The sequence below is a fragment of the Leopardus geoffroyi genome, chromosome D2 (assembly GCF_018350155.1).
Source record: "Leopardus geoffroyi isolate Oge1 chromosome D2, O.geoffroyi_Oge1_pat1.0, whole genome shotgun sequence".
NCBI lineage: Eukaryota > Metazoa > Chordata > Mammalia > Carnivora > Felidae > Leopardus > Leopardus geoffroyi.
Window position 1 is genome coordinate 33575283 of NC_059334.1, and position 12592 is coordinate 33587874.

At 36.2% G+C, this 12592-nt stretch overlaps 1 protein-coding gene across 8 annotated transcripts in view; it reads right to left on the reverse strand.

The window, feature by feature from the left end:
- Positions 1-12592, reverse strand: part of MICU1 (mitochondrial calcium uptake 1) — a 254880-nt gene that overhangs the window by 134975 nt on the left and 107313 nt on the right. For 3 of the 8 annotated variants that reach the window (XM_045437716.1, XM_045437715.1, XM_045437717.1), the window contains one exon: positions 11374-11417. The exons of 1 other annotated variant lie outside the window; for it this stretch is intronic. In XM_045437716.1, coding sequence (XP_045293672.1) covers positions 11374-11417 — 44 coding nt within the window. Of the gene's footprint in view, positions 1-1077; positions 1090-10596; positions 10771-11373; positions 11418-12592 lie in introns of all 8 variants that reach the window. 4 more of the 8 variants (XM_045437712.1, XM_045437711.1, XM_045437714.1 and 1 more) reach the window with 2 other exon arrangements.

A 12592-nucleotide genomic window follows, 5' to 3' on the forward strand; every position in this document is an offset into this window, starting at 1 on the left:
TAGTACTATGCATACTAAGTTGTGCCATGGCTATTCTAAAATAGAATTTCCAGCATTAGAAACATCGATACTGAGACTATCAATAAATTATTCTGTCACAATTATTTAAGTATTTGTTGGTTTGTTTCAGAATGCAGTGAGAGGCAGAAGATAATTGACTATACCAGGAACAGGGTCAATGGTCTGGGGTTTGGTAAGTAGACTTCTAAAAATATATCCCATTTTAAAAACGAAGAAGCCCAGGAAAAATGTTATATAAAAATTAAGAGCACACTGTGATCTCATTAATTATATCATTAATTATTTTAAAACAAAAAAGATATTCTAATACGATTTAGTTTATATTTCTCTAAAGAAACCTAAGAGTAATGTCTTTTAAAAAATAAATGCATTTTAATAACTCATAAACTACAATTAAAGAGTCTGAGTCTTCAAAGATCAAAAAATGTACTTCTTAGGCTAGTCCTTGAAATTCTCCTTTGCCAGATTACAATCTATATATTCTCTTTCATGATCTTCCTCATGTATTGGCTTCCTTTTCAAGTTAAAGTTGTTGGTTAGTTCAAAAAACCAAAATAACGAAGTCCTAAAATGTTCCTTTTGTTTCCTGTTAAGCCATTTAGTTGAGCAAAGTGCAACTAAGCAACTGCTTACCTGTATTTATCAGGTAAGAAATTTCAAGAAACAAAAAACATTAATTTTTCACTTGAAATTACCATTGCCTCATCCTTCCTGTAAAGCTCAACCAGGAACATGGCATCCCTACTATGACTGGTGAGATGACTCCATTATACTGCTGAGTATCTCTTATGCAATACAGTGGTAACAGTTTCTTTTGTGTGACACTTGATGTTAAAACTTCCCTTTTAAATCATGCGAGGTATTATATTCTCAAGGACCTGTGCAGTGTTTGCATTGTCATATTAAAGATAAAGTATGTTAATTTAAAGTGACAGGAACTGAATCATTTTGAAAGGAGCAGGGGAAGGACATAGACATGCACTGAACCTTTGTCCCTGAAGCATTACTATGGATTCTGGAATAATTAATTTAAAGCACATGCTGCTGAGTCAGTACCTGCCAGAAATCCTGATCAGAAGATGAGAAAAAGAAAAAAAAAATGGACATTGTTTGATTATATGAACAAAAACTCCAAAACCAAATATACATACCACAATACCACAAAGTATCAAAACATATAAAGGACTAAATTTAGATCTGTAATAAAATAACTGAACACCTGGAAACAAGAAATGAGGAATACATAGAAATGTTTCATAGATTATCTGAGAGGTACAATAAAACAAAAAACCCCAACAACTCAACTCCTAGCCTCCCCAAAATGAAACACACAATTGCAGAAAAACTTCACAATACTATGAAAAGAAAATACATGAATAATAATGTTTCTAAAAGGGAAGGAAAACATTTCATTTTTTGTCATGTGAAGTCAAAGCATTTCTTTAATTAAGGTTTCCTAGTGAGATGTATCATGGATGTAGTATTTTAGTTTTTTTTTTAATGCTTATTTGTTTTGCAGAGAGAGAGAAAGAGAGAGAGAAGGGGGGAGGGGCACACACACACACACACACACACACACACACACACACACACACAGAATCTGAAGCAGGCTCTCTAGCTTCGAGCTGCCAGCACAGAGCCCGATGCAGGGCTTGAACCCACAACTGTGAGATTATGACTTGAGCCAAAGTCAAAGGCTTAACTGAGTCACCCAAGTGCTCCAATATTTTTAAACTTCACAGCAAATATGTTGCTTTACCACCCATATGGGCAACCAAACTCAGATTAGTAACTACTCTTAGGAAGAGTTCAGAATGACAACTCAGAAACAGGTTTCCTGAAAAATTATGTTGCACTAAATGAATTACTATTCACATTAGTGATAAAAAGCCAGCCATCATAGAGGATGGCATTTATGAGGCAGTGTAGGTTAGCTAATTTAGCCGGGTATACCACACCAAAACATCTTCATATGTAAAACTGTTTTAAGGATTTTTTTTTCAACAAATAAACTTCACTGGCTGTGAAATAAAATTTGACCCAAACTTAGCACACTTTTCAAAACAAACTTAGCAGCTTGATAAAAGTTCTTGACTGTAAAATATACACTATTAGCAATTTACAAGCCTAAGGCTAGGATTGATGTGACAGAGGCTCAAAGGATTTTACAACACAGGGGTGAGATGAATCGCTGTGCACAAAGGACGGCTCAGATATGAGAAATCAAATCAGACGTCTCTCTTCAGTTCATGGACTAGCTATTTAATCCCAGCCAATTGCTCTTTAAGAGGGCACAAGGAGATTTTTATAGCTGATTTAACTGGCAAGAAAAGAAGCATGGAGAGAGCAATTATGGAGAGGATATGCTACTCTGTAGCATTTTCATACAAACTAAGAAAGGAGATAATATATATGACAGCAGCTAACTCCTTTTATAAATTGAATAAAGGGCTCAAAGTCATGGAAGTAGCTATAACTTATACAGCCAGACACTTTACCATATTGCCCTGATTTTACTGAGAAAGTAACTGATACTCAGAACGGTTAAATGGTCTTTTGCCCAAGGTTTTCTATCAAGTATGTGGCAGAGTCCATACATGAAAATAAGACTGTCATATCCAAAGTCACACTGTTTTCTTCATCTTGGGCTATTACACACTAAGAGGTACAGCAATCCATAATATGTTTTTCAGCATACCTACAGCATCTACTAATTATTTACATATAGCTGTCAAATACTTAAATGCTCAAAATGGAAATCCCTTGGAAAATATTTCAGATGCCAAAGTCAGATTTTCTTAGGGCTGTGGTGTGTCACAAAAGAACTAAAGTTGCTAATTTATGAGAAGAGAGAAAAGTGAGAAAATGACTTAAAGGTAATTTAGAGAACTCTGGATGCAAAAGAAGGAAGATGAACAAACAGACTAAAAATAAAACAGAAAATTACAAGATGTCAAAGGATTTCTTGAAATGCTGAATCAGAACTTTGGTGATGTAATTACACTCTAAACTTTTGCTTGTTTAAAGACTATGAGTGGCCTTATTCAAATGATGCTACATTTAACATACAACCAATCAATATTGAGAATAAGTTTAGTTTGTAATAAAAACATTATTTTCTCTATGACCATGAGCCAAGATCCAATTTTTCAAATATATATAACAGTGCTCACTTTAAGAGATTGTTTCAAATAAAAAGAAAAAACATAGCATTTTTCACAATGCCAGTTGGTGTTCGTGGCATAAGAGAAAATAATGGAGCAAATAAAAATGAGGTTGAAATTCTGTTTTCTAAATTTAAGTATTAAAATTTGTATACTTATTTTTCTTTCTTTAAAAACACTATGTGGTTTCCCAAGTTAAAAGTAGTTTCTAGCCGTACTTTAGGAAAGCAGGAAAAATTAACTTCAAAAAGAAAGTAAAATATTAAGTTGCTTTGTTTTGTTTTTGCACAAATGTCATTAAGGTAATAAAATAAAATAACTACTTTAACAAGAGAAATTTCTATTTACAAGTAGGTCATACAGACAAACTGCTTAGATATACGAAAGGTGGTATACCACAGAGCTTAACACAGTGAACTCTGAAGCCAGGCTACAAATATGGAATCCTGCCTCTCTACCACTTATTAGCTAGCTATATGATCTTAGGTTAAAAAAAAAAAAAAAAAAAAAAAAAGAAAAGAAAAACAAAAGCGAAGGGGCACCCTGGTGGCTCAGCCGAACTCTTGATTTCAGCTCACGTCATAATCTCAGTTTGTGAGATTGAGCACCACATGGGGTTTTGCACTCACAGCAAAGAGCATGCTTGCTCTCCATCTCTGCCCCTCCCCCACTCACACTCTCTCTCCAAATAAATACATAAACTTAGAAAAAGTTAAATTTTGGGGGCACATGGGTGGCTCAGTCGGTTAAGCACCCGACTTCAGCTCAGGTCATGATCTTGTGGTTGCTGAGTTGGAGCTCCACATTGGGCTCTGGGCTGACAGCTCGGAGCCTGGAGCCTGCTTCGGATTCTGTGTCTCCCCCTCTCTCTGTTCCTCCACCTCTTGCACTCTGTCTCTCTCTCTCTCTCAAGAATGAATAATGACTTAAAAAAATTTTTTTTAGAAGTTAAATTTTTATGTAGCTCCTTATTTGTAAAGTGATAATAAAAGTAGTAAGTTATCTAAATGAGTGGCTGTGTGGATTTATATGTAAGCACTTAAAAAAAAGCATGTAGCACATAATAAACACTCAAAAAGTCTCAACTTTTCTTCTTTTTCATATAGCTATTATTGATAATTCCTGTGGGAGACAAATAGAGTCAAGTATTTTTCATTTAGAGAGTTCACTTTATTATTATTCTTTTAAGATTTTATTTTTAAGTTATCTCTGCACTCAGTGGGGGCTTGAACTCACGACCCAGAGATCAAGAGTCGCACAGCTCTTCTTTCTTTTTTTTTTTTTTTTTAATTTTTTTTTTCAACGTTTATTTATTTTTGGGACAGAGAGAGGCAGAGCATGAACGGGGGAGGGTCAGAGAGAGAGGGAGACACAGAATCGGAAACAGGCTCCAGGCTCTGAGCCATCAGCCCAGAGCCTGACGCGGGGCTCGAACTCCCAGACCGCGAGATCGTGACCTGGCTGAAGTCGGACGCTTAACCGACTGCGCCACCCAGGCGCCCCATCGCACAGCTCTTCTGACTGACCCAGGCAGGTGCCCCTAGTGAGTTCACTTTAAATTGCAAAAATAAACCAGTGACAACTAATGAGCGAATATGTTAATGTGGTTTTTAAAAGGGGCTCAGTCTTCACCCCTAAAATAAGTATTGTGGCTTTGAAATATTTGTGAGGAGCTTCAGTCTCCCAGGAATTGAAATACAGGTTCTCTGCAATCTGAAAGTTTGCTTCATACTACTCTTTTACGAAAAAACTGCACTAGTAAACTGCTTTCCCCAACTGAAAAAAATTCAGAGAGGATTTTTGCTTCTATGAAATGGGAATAGTTTCTTTATGCCAAGTCAGCTTAATGAAAGCTTTCATAGGAATGTTCTACTTCTAGAGAGTGGGGGAAACCTGTGCACTCTCAGAACCTGCTATGCTTTTTTTAAAGAATTTCCCTATTAAAAGAGAACACAGTTGACAAACTCTAAAGATGGGATTGGTAGGACAAATAATAACATAGATTAAAAAAAACATGAAGCAAAACCAATAAAATTCTTTCTATATATTTGTATTTATTAATAAAAAAAACCTGAACAAAAATATCAATTCACCAAGAATTCACCAAGAAACTTGACTAGTTTCAAGTCTTCGGAAGCCAAGAGAGAGAGAGAGAGATGTGCCTAATTCACAATGCAGAATTCATAACATCATAACCTGCTATATAAATTTGAGCAGAATTAAAGCAATTCAAATGAATGTGAGAAGATTCATCAAACTCTTGTCCCATGGGAATTTCAGTCCCTCCCCTCTCCTAGTTTACATTTCCTTGATCTGCAAAACATTTCACTCTTAGAAGACAGGAAACTCCTTACATAACTTACTATGCATGTCAAGAAGTTATACTATCCTTGCTGTACTCCAGACGAATCTCTTATCTATGATATGAAGTAAATAAACAACTCAAATAAAGCACTAGGAGTATTATGCTACAGGAAAATATGTGCCCACATTCCATTTAGGAAACCAAGACTTTCCCCTAAAGGGAATGGTATTTTAAAGTTCATTTATCAATATATTTTAAAGGACTTTTACCTAGTAAGCAATTAAAAGCACTGGTTATATTAAAGCTTTGCTTTTTTAAAAAGTTTATGTATTTTTGAGAGAGAGTATATACATTGCTCACATGCATGAGCAGGGGAGGGGCAGAGAGAGAGTCCTAAGTAGGATTCTTTGAGGTCACAGTGCAGAACCCAACGCAGGGCTTGAACTCATGAATGACGATACCATGACCTAACCCAAAATCAAGAGCCAGATGCTTAGCAACTGAGTCACCCAGGCACCCCTAAAGCTTTGATTTTTAATTATGGCTCCCATCTTTTTTTTCTTCTGATAATTTTTTTCTGTTATTAACACTGTAATCAGTCCTTTCCTTTCTAGGCTTTGACCATACTTTTATCTCTTTCACTTGAATGGGGACAATGTCAAATTTTTTTTTTTTTTTTGGACAATGTCATTTTAATTTGATGTAAAATACTTCTGTTCCATGTGCACAAATATTCTTGTAGGTATCATAAAAGAGATAGAAATAAAACACATATTAACTCTTTATTCCAAACTGGAGAGATTCTAAGGGGACTATAATTACAAATAATGAAAAATGCAGTCCAGAGGCATGCTTCCTGAAATGTTCAGGGAGTGGTTGGGGGAAAAGGGAACTTGATAGGGAAGCAAGAATAAAAAATCTATTTTCTGAAAAAGAAACACATGGTGGAATGATAACAATGAACAACTTAGTTTCAAAGGGCAATTCATCGTTACTTAAAAAAAGAGTATGAACTTTATAAAGTTTTTAGAAGAGAGAAGAAAATTATGTCAAAACTCTAGAGATATTCTTTGCCTAGGAAACAATTTTACTTAAGTAACTATGCAGTTTTCTATTGTAACTTAAAAAAAAATATATGGTGGTGTTTGCTCACGAGAAAGTTGTCTATTACATACAATAGGAAGAGAAACTACAAAACAATTTCTATCTTTGATATGCTGAGGGGAAAAAAAGGAGGGGGTAAGAGAAAGAGGAAAATAAAGGGTAACACCACTCAGCCAAACCAATAAAAAACAACAACTAAATCATTAAATGAAAGAAATATTTGACGATTTTGTAATATAAAGTCTCAATTTAGAAATGATGCTTCATTTTATAGACCAATTATTATGTGATTAAAAAAATTAAATCCAGAAAAAATATAGTTTTCATTAAAGAAATAATCTAAAATTCATGAAGTAACTGCATTAACAAGTCACAAGGAGAATGCATGTACATTGCAGGGGGAGGGTACATTTTTTAAATCTATGATATCTCATACTAAAACAAAAGCCAGACTATATTTTGTATTACCATCTGTATAATAGTCCGAATACACTATAGTGATTTTCAAATATCCTTTATGAGAAAATCTGAACTTTCAAACTGTGAGGCTTTTGAACTCTTAAAACCTAGTTTGAATGTCTTCTAAAATATCACTTATCTACAACGCATATTCTTAAAACGAAGGGACATTGACTATAGCTTCTTTATACAAGGCCTGTATTAGTAGATAGTTTTGAAGTGCAGAAATCATGCAAGTGCCAATAATAATGTATTTCTATGACTTTTCTACAAAGGAAACTGCTACTAAGAGTAAAGGATTAGTGAGCATTAACATTAGGTAGTGCTGAGGTCTGGAAAAAGATCCTCCCCCAAATTCAAAAGCTGCTTAACCAAATTCTGTTTCACTATCAGTTGAAACAGGAGTGTTTCCTTTATTTCTTAAGGGCATTTACTAGTTAAACAGGAGTAGAAAAGGAGATAGGCACCAAAGCAAGAAATAACTATCCAATTATTTCTCGTGATCATTTTGGCCTTCTTTTTACTTTGCATCTGGAGGTTGTATGAAATTCAAGCACAAATGAGAATACACCCCCCAAAATGATACTGTTTCTACATTTGTTTTTGCTTTCAGTGACAAAAAGCCTCAAGCGCAATTCAATTAAAAGACAATAAAATAAGGCAGTGTTTCTTACTTGTCAAATGATGTACTTTTATTAAATGAATGGCGGGGGGCACAGATAAGAAGATGGGAGTAAATCCTTCTCTAAGTATTCATAACTAGTTTCTCTCCCAAGTTAAAAAAGAGAGAGACTCCCATTTAAAAATCAAAGCAGGGGCGCCTGGGTGGCGCAGTCGGTTAAGTGTCCGACTTCAGCCAGGTCACGATCTCGCGGTCCGTGAGTTCGAGCCCCGCGTCAGGCTCTGGGCTGATGGCTCAGAGCCTGGAGCCTGTTTCCGATTCTGTGCCTCCCTCTCTCTCTGCCCCTCCCCCATTCATGCTCTGTCTCTCTCTGTCCCAAAAATAAATAAACGTTGAAAAAAAATTAAAAATAAATAAATAAATAAATAAATAAATAAAAATCAAAGCAAGTTTAAAAGGAAATTCCTCTAGGGTATTAGCTTTGTACTAAATCTGTGGCCATCTGCATTAAATTTACTGTAATTACTATATAAATCTGTTTTTTCAGGAGGAAATTGTCTTAGGATTTATATCCTCTGGAAACTGCTACTTAAGAGTTAAGATATTCTGACTGAGAGAATAAGAGACATGAAGATCTAAAGGAAAAGAATAAGATCAACAGTTGAATGAGCATTGATCTTTATCATAAATATCAAGTGAAGGACTTCACACATGGCAAAAATCCCTGGGAAAACTTCTAAAGTGCTTAAACACTGTATGAATGTTGTATTCCTCATTACGCAAGGTTAAAAATTTTTTTATGTTTATTTTTTTTGAGAGACAGAACGTACACGGGGGAAGGGCAAAGAGAGAGGGAGACACAGAATCTGAAACCACGCTCCAGGCTCTGAGCTGTCAGCACAGAGCCTGACGCGGGGCTCAAACTCACACACCATCGAGATCATGACCTGAGCCAAAGTCGGATGCTTAACTGACTGAGCCACCCAGGCGCCTCCCCCTTGTTTTTAAATTTTGTTTTATGTTTATTTATTTTTGAGAGACAGAGAGAGACCCTCATTATGCAAGGTTTAAAAACACAGAAACTACTTTCTTAAACTTCATATGAAATAAAAGACCATTCATAAAGACATAAACTAGAGGTGAACTCAGTTTAAAAATCCTATTTAAGAAGCATAACTTTCATTCCAAAACTAGACCTTCAGGATATATTTGATGAAAATTAATACAGTATTTAAATGAAGTACCTGGCAAAGGGATTAAATATGCATATCAAAACATGGATGAAAGGGAATTCTGTGTGCTCTTGGCTAGGGGAGAAGCTGGCAGGCTCAGTTCTACACCCCCTACATGAGTATGCCATTCTTCTATTCTCTTTTAGAACCGGTTCCCCTGGTACCATAAAGCCAACTTTCACATGCCTGAATTTCATAAAGTCATACTTTCAAACATTACACACTGAGATCGCTAAATCTTGCCTTTCCTACTCCCATTTCAGAATGTGATACTTCAGAGCACAAACATTTGCACTACAATGTGTCAACAAAGTCTGCCTTCCAAACCAAGAAGTACTGCCATTTTTGTCTCTAGAGCAAGGTGGGCACTCACATACTTTAATGTTGTACTGAAGTTTACTTTAGTTACTTTATAAAAATAAGTGGAAATCAGAAAAATGCAAATGACACTAATGATAGGAAATGTAGAGCTCATCAATTTAATATGGTTGAGGGGCGCCTGGGTGGCTCAGTCGGTTAAGTGTCCGACTTCAGCTCAGGTCATGATCTTGTGGTTCACGAGTTCGACCCTGCGTCAGGCTCTGTGCTGACAGCTCGGAGCCTGGAGCCTGCTTCGGACTCTGTGTCTCCCTCTCTCTCTGACCCTCCCCCCATTCATGCTCTGTCTCTCTCTGTTTCAAAAATAAATAAATGTTAAAAAAAATTTTTTTTAAATAAAAAAAAAAAAATAATATGGTTGAAACAAAGGGGGAGCTTATTGGTCATGCCCAAAGCTACAGATTTCTAACATCAAGTAGACAGTTACGGGCTGAAATGAAAAAAACTAAAGAGTGTGTGTGAAATATGAATGACCACTAGGGATTTTATATTTGGGAGATCTCTAGGAATGGAAATTTCCCTACAATATGTAAACTTGCTATTCAACTTGCACATATTCAACTTCTTTATCTGTTTTCAGGTTTACACACACACACACACACACACACACACACACACAACAGAGGACAGAATTCTCATGCTACTCTGGATGCCTTCAGTGACCAAAAACTGTGATTTATTAAACTGCTTTTGTTATAAAATATTACTGACTTAATGAGTCATATCTCCAAGGAATATGTGATTTGACTAGCTGACTTTTCCAAGTCATCCAATATTTATTGGTCACATCCTGTATGCCAGACATCTGCTGGATTCTGAGTGACACAGAGACAGATAAGACAGGGACCTGACTTGCCACAGACTCTGAAATCAGACCCTGACATCAGTGCCTGTAGTAATGGATACAGTACTTGATTATATATGAAGTGGAGACACCAAGGATCAGAGGGAAGATGTAGCTGTCCTAAAGCAGAGCCAGGGCTCTGAACCTGTCTCCTAACATTCTAGTTCAATGCTCTTTTTGATCATTCTTTCTTTTAGAATATGTGACTTTAAAAAGAAGATACCTACAGAGGGAGGCATGGGGCTACCTGAATGCGACAGCTAATTGTTAGGCTGGAAGCCTTGACTAATATCTCAGCCCTGAAGGTGACCACTCATTCTCTCCACTTGTGCAAAAGACCTTAGCATTTGTATCTTCACCTTACAAGTATATAGAGATTTATGTAATAATGCAGGATTGACACAACCTGCAAGATCAGTTTCTACTAACCCTGACCTCCACCCATTTAGACCCTCTTGTAATCCTGCCTTTTCCAGCCACTGCATGATTATCCTTCTGATTTCCTTCTCTTTAAGCTTTGTAAAGCCATCCCGGGCTCTCTCTTCTTTCTGATGTGCTTTCTTCCTCCTCTTTAAAATTGACTTTTTACTTTTCTTTCTGACCCTGTGTAATATTTTCTTTTTCTTTTTGTAGAAGTCAGCCTGAAAGGGAAAAACATGTTTAACTGACTGCTTTGAGATAATAAAATTGAAAGTTTTGTTTTCTATATTTAAGAATAATTTATTATGCGGTTTATTTGTGCATAAAATAAAGAATTGAAAGTAAGTATAATGAAAATGTATATGTAAATTTGGGGTGGTCTTCATAATCATTATAAAAGCATGAGTAAAGACTTGCATAATTTTCTAGTTAGGATTATTGCTATAGAGTATCATAGTTTGAAGAAGGTCAAATCAAATAAGTGTTTTTACAAGAAATGCAAATGTAGTATTGGGGGGCTTGTTAAACTTCATGACGGCAATTGAATTAAAATGCAAATCTCCACCTACACTGATTAGCCTTTATTATATACAGCAGGCTCCCTATGAGTGCTACCTTACACGGAAAAATGTAGAAAAACCTTCTGCTTGATTTTTTTCTGTAGAAGTATATGAAGGCACTCACAGGCCTTCCAACCTAAGAAACATGCTCTTTTGGTAAGATAAACAAGCATTCAGAAATTTCTCACAAATAATTCTAGAGGAACTTAAAAATATTCTTAGTAAACAACAGGATATATATGTTAAGTGTCATAGCTTGCTCACCTTCCCATCAAAGCGTTTTATTATATATTGATCCAGACCCAAGTCTGTAAAAGAGGAAAAAACAATATTTAATCAATGATTATAACTCAAGTAAAACATATCAAATGACAGCTGTCATTTCCAGTCATTCAAATATATATACTAGATGGCTTAGCCACATTATTCAAAGGCTATGTGGAATAAAGAAATTTTTCTACTTTCAGACTCAAAGTTTAAGTGCTAAAAGATCCAACCTTTATTTTACACATGAGAAAGTAAGGCTCTGAGAAGATAGAGTATAAAAGTTCATGTGCAAACCTGTTCATCAGTAGAGCCAAACTAGAACCCTAGACTCTTTCAAGGGTGGGCTGTTTTCATTACATCAATGTACTATATTACCTTTAAATCAGGTGAAGGATATCAGTTTAATCTGAATGCATACATTTTTTGTATCAAGTTAAAGAGAGAATAGTATAACAAACTAAATTTTGCAACATGCCTAACGAGATACAAATAGACCATCTTAATATTACCTTAAAAAAAAAGTTTATTTATTTTGAGAGGGAGAGAGAGCGAGGGAGGGGTAGAGAGAGAGAGGGGGAGAAACAGAATTCCAAGCAGGCTCTGCACTGTCAGTGCAGAGCCCAACTTGGGGCTCAATCTCACAAACTGTGAGATCATGACTTGAGGTGGAATCAAGAGGTGGATGCTTAACCGACTGAGCCACCCAGGTGCCCCTAACATTACCTCTTATCTATCTATCTACTTATTTATTTATTTTTAAAGTTTTATTTATTTTTTTTAAGTTTATTTATTTTGAGAGAGAGTGTGGGAGGGGCAGAGAGAGAGGAGAAGAGACAGAATCCCAAGCAGGCTCCACACTGTCAGCTCAGAACCTGATGTGGGGCTCAAACCCACGAACCACAAGATTGTGACCTGAGCCAAAGCTGGAAGCCCAACTGACTGAGTCACCCAGGCATCCCCCAGGCATCCCCCTGAGCCATCCTATTCATTTAATTTGAGAGAGAAAGACGGTGCAGCGAAGGGACAGAGAGGGAAGAGAGAATCCCGAGCAGGCTCTGTGCTGTTGGTGCAGAGCCCAAGGTGGGGCTAGATCTCACAAACCGTGAAATCATGACCTGAACCAAAATCAAGAGTTGGACACTTAATCAACTGAGCCACCCAGGCATCCCCCTAATATTACCTTTTATTCATTCATTCATTCATTCATTCATTTATT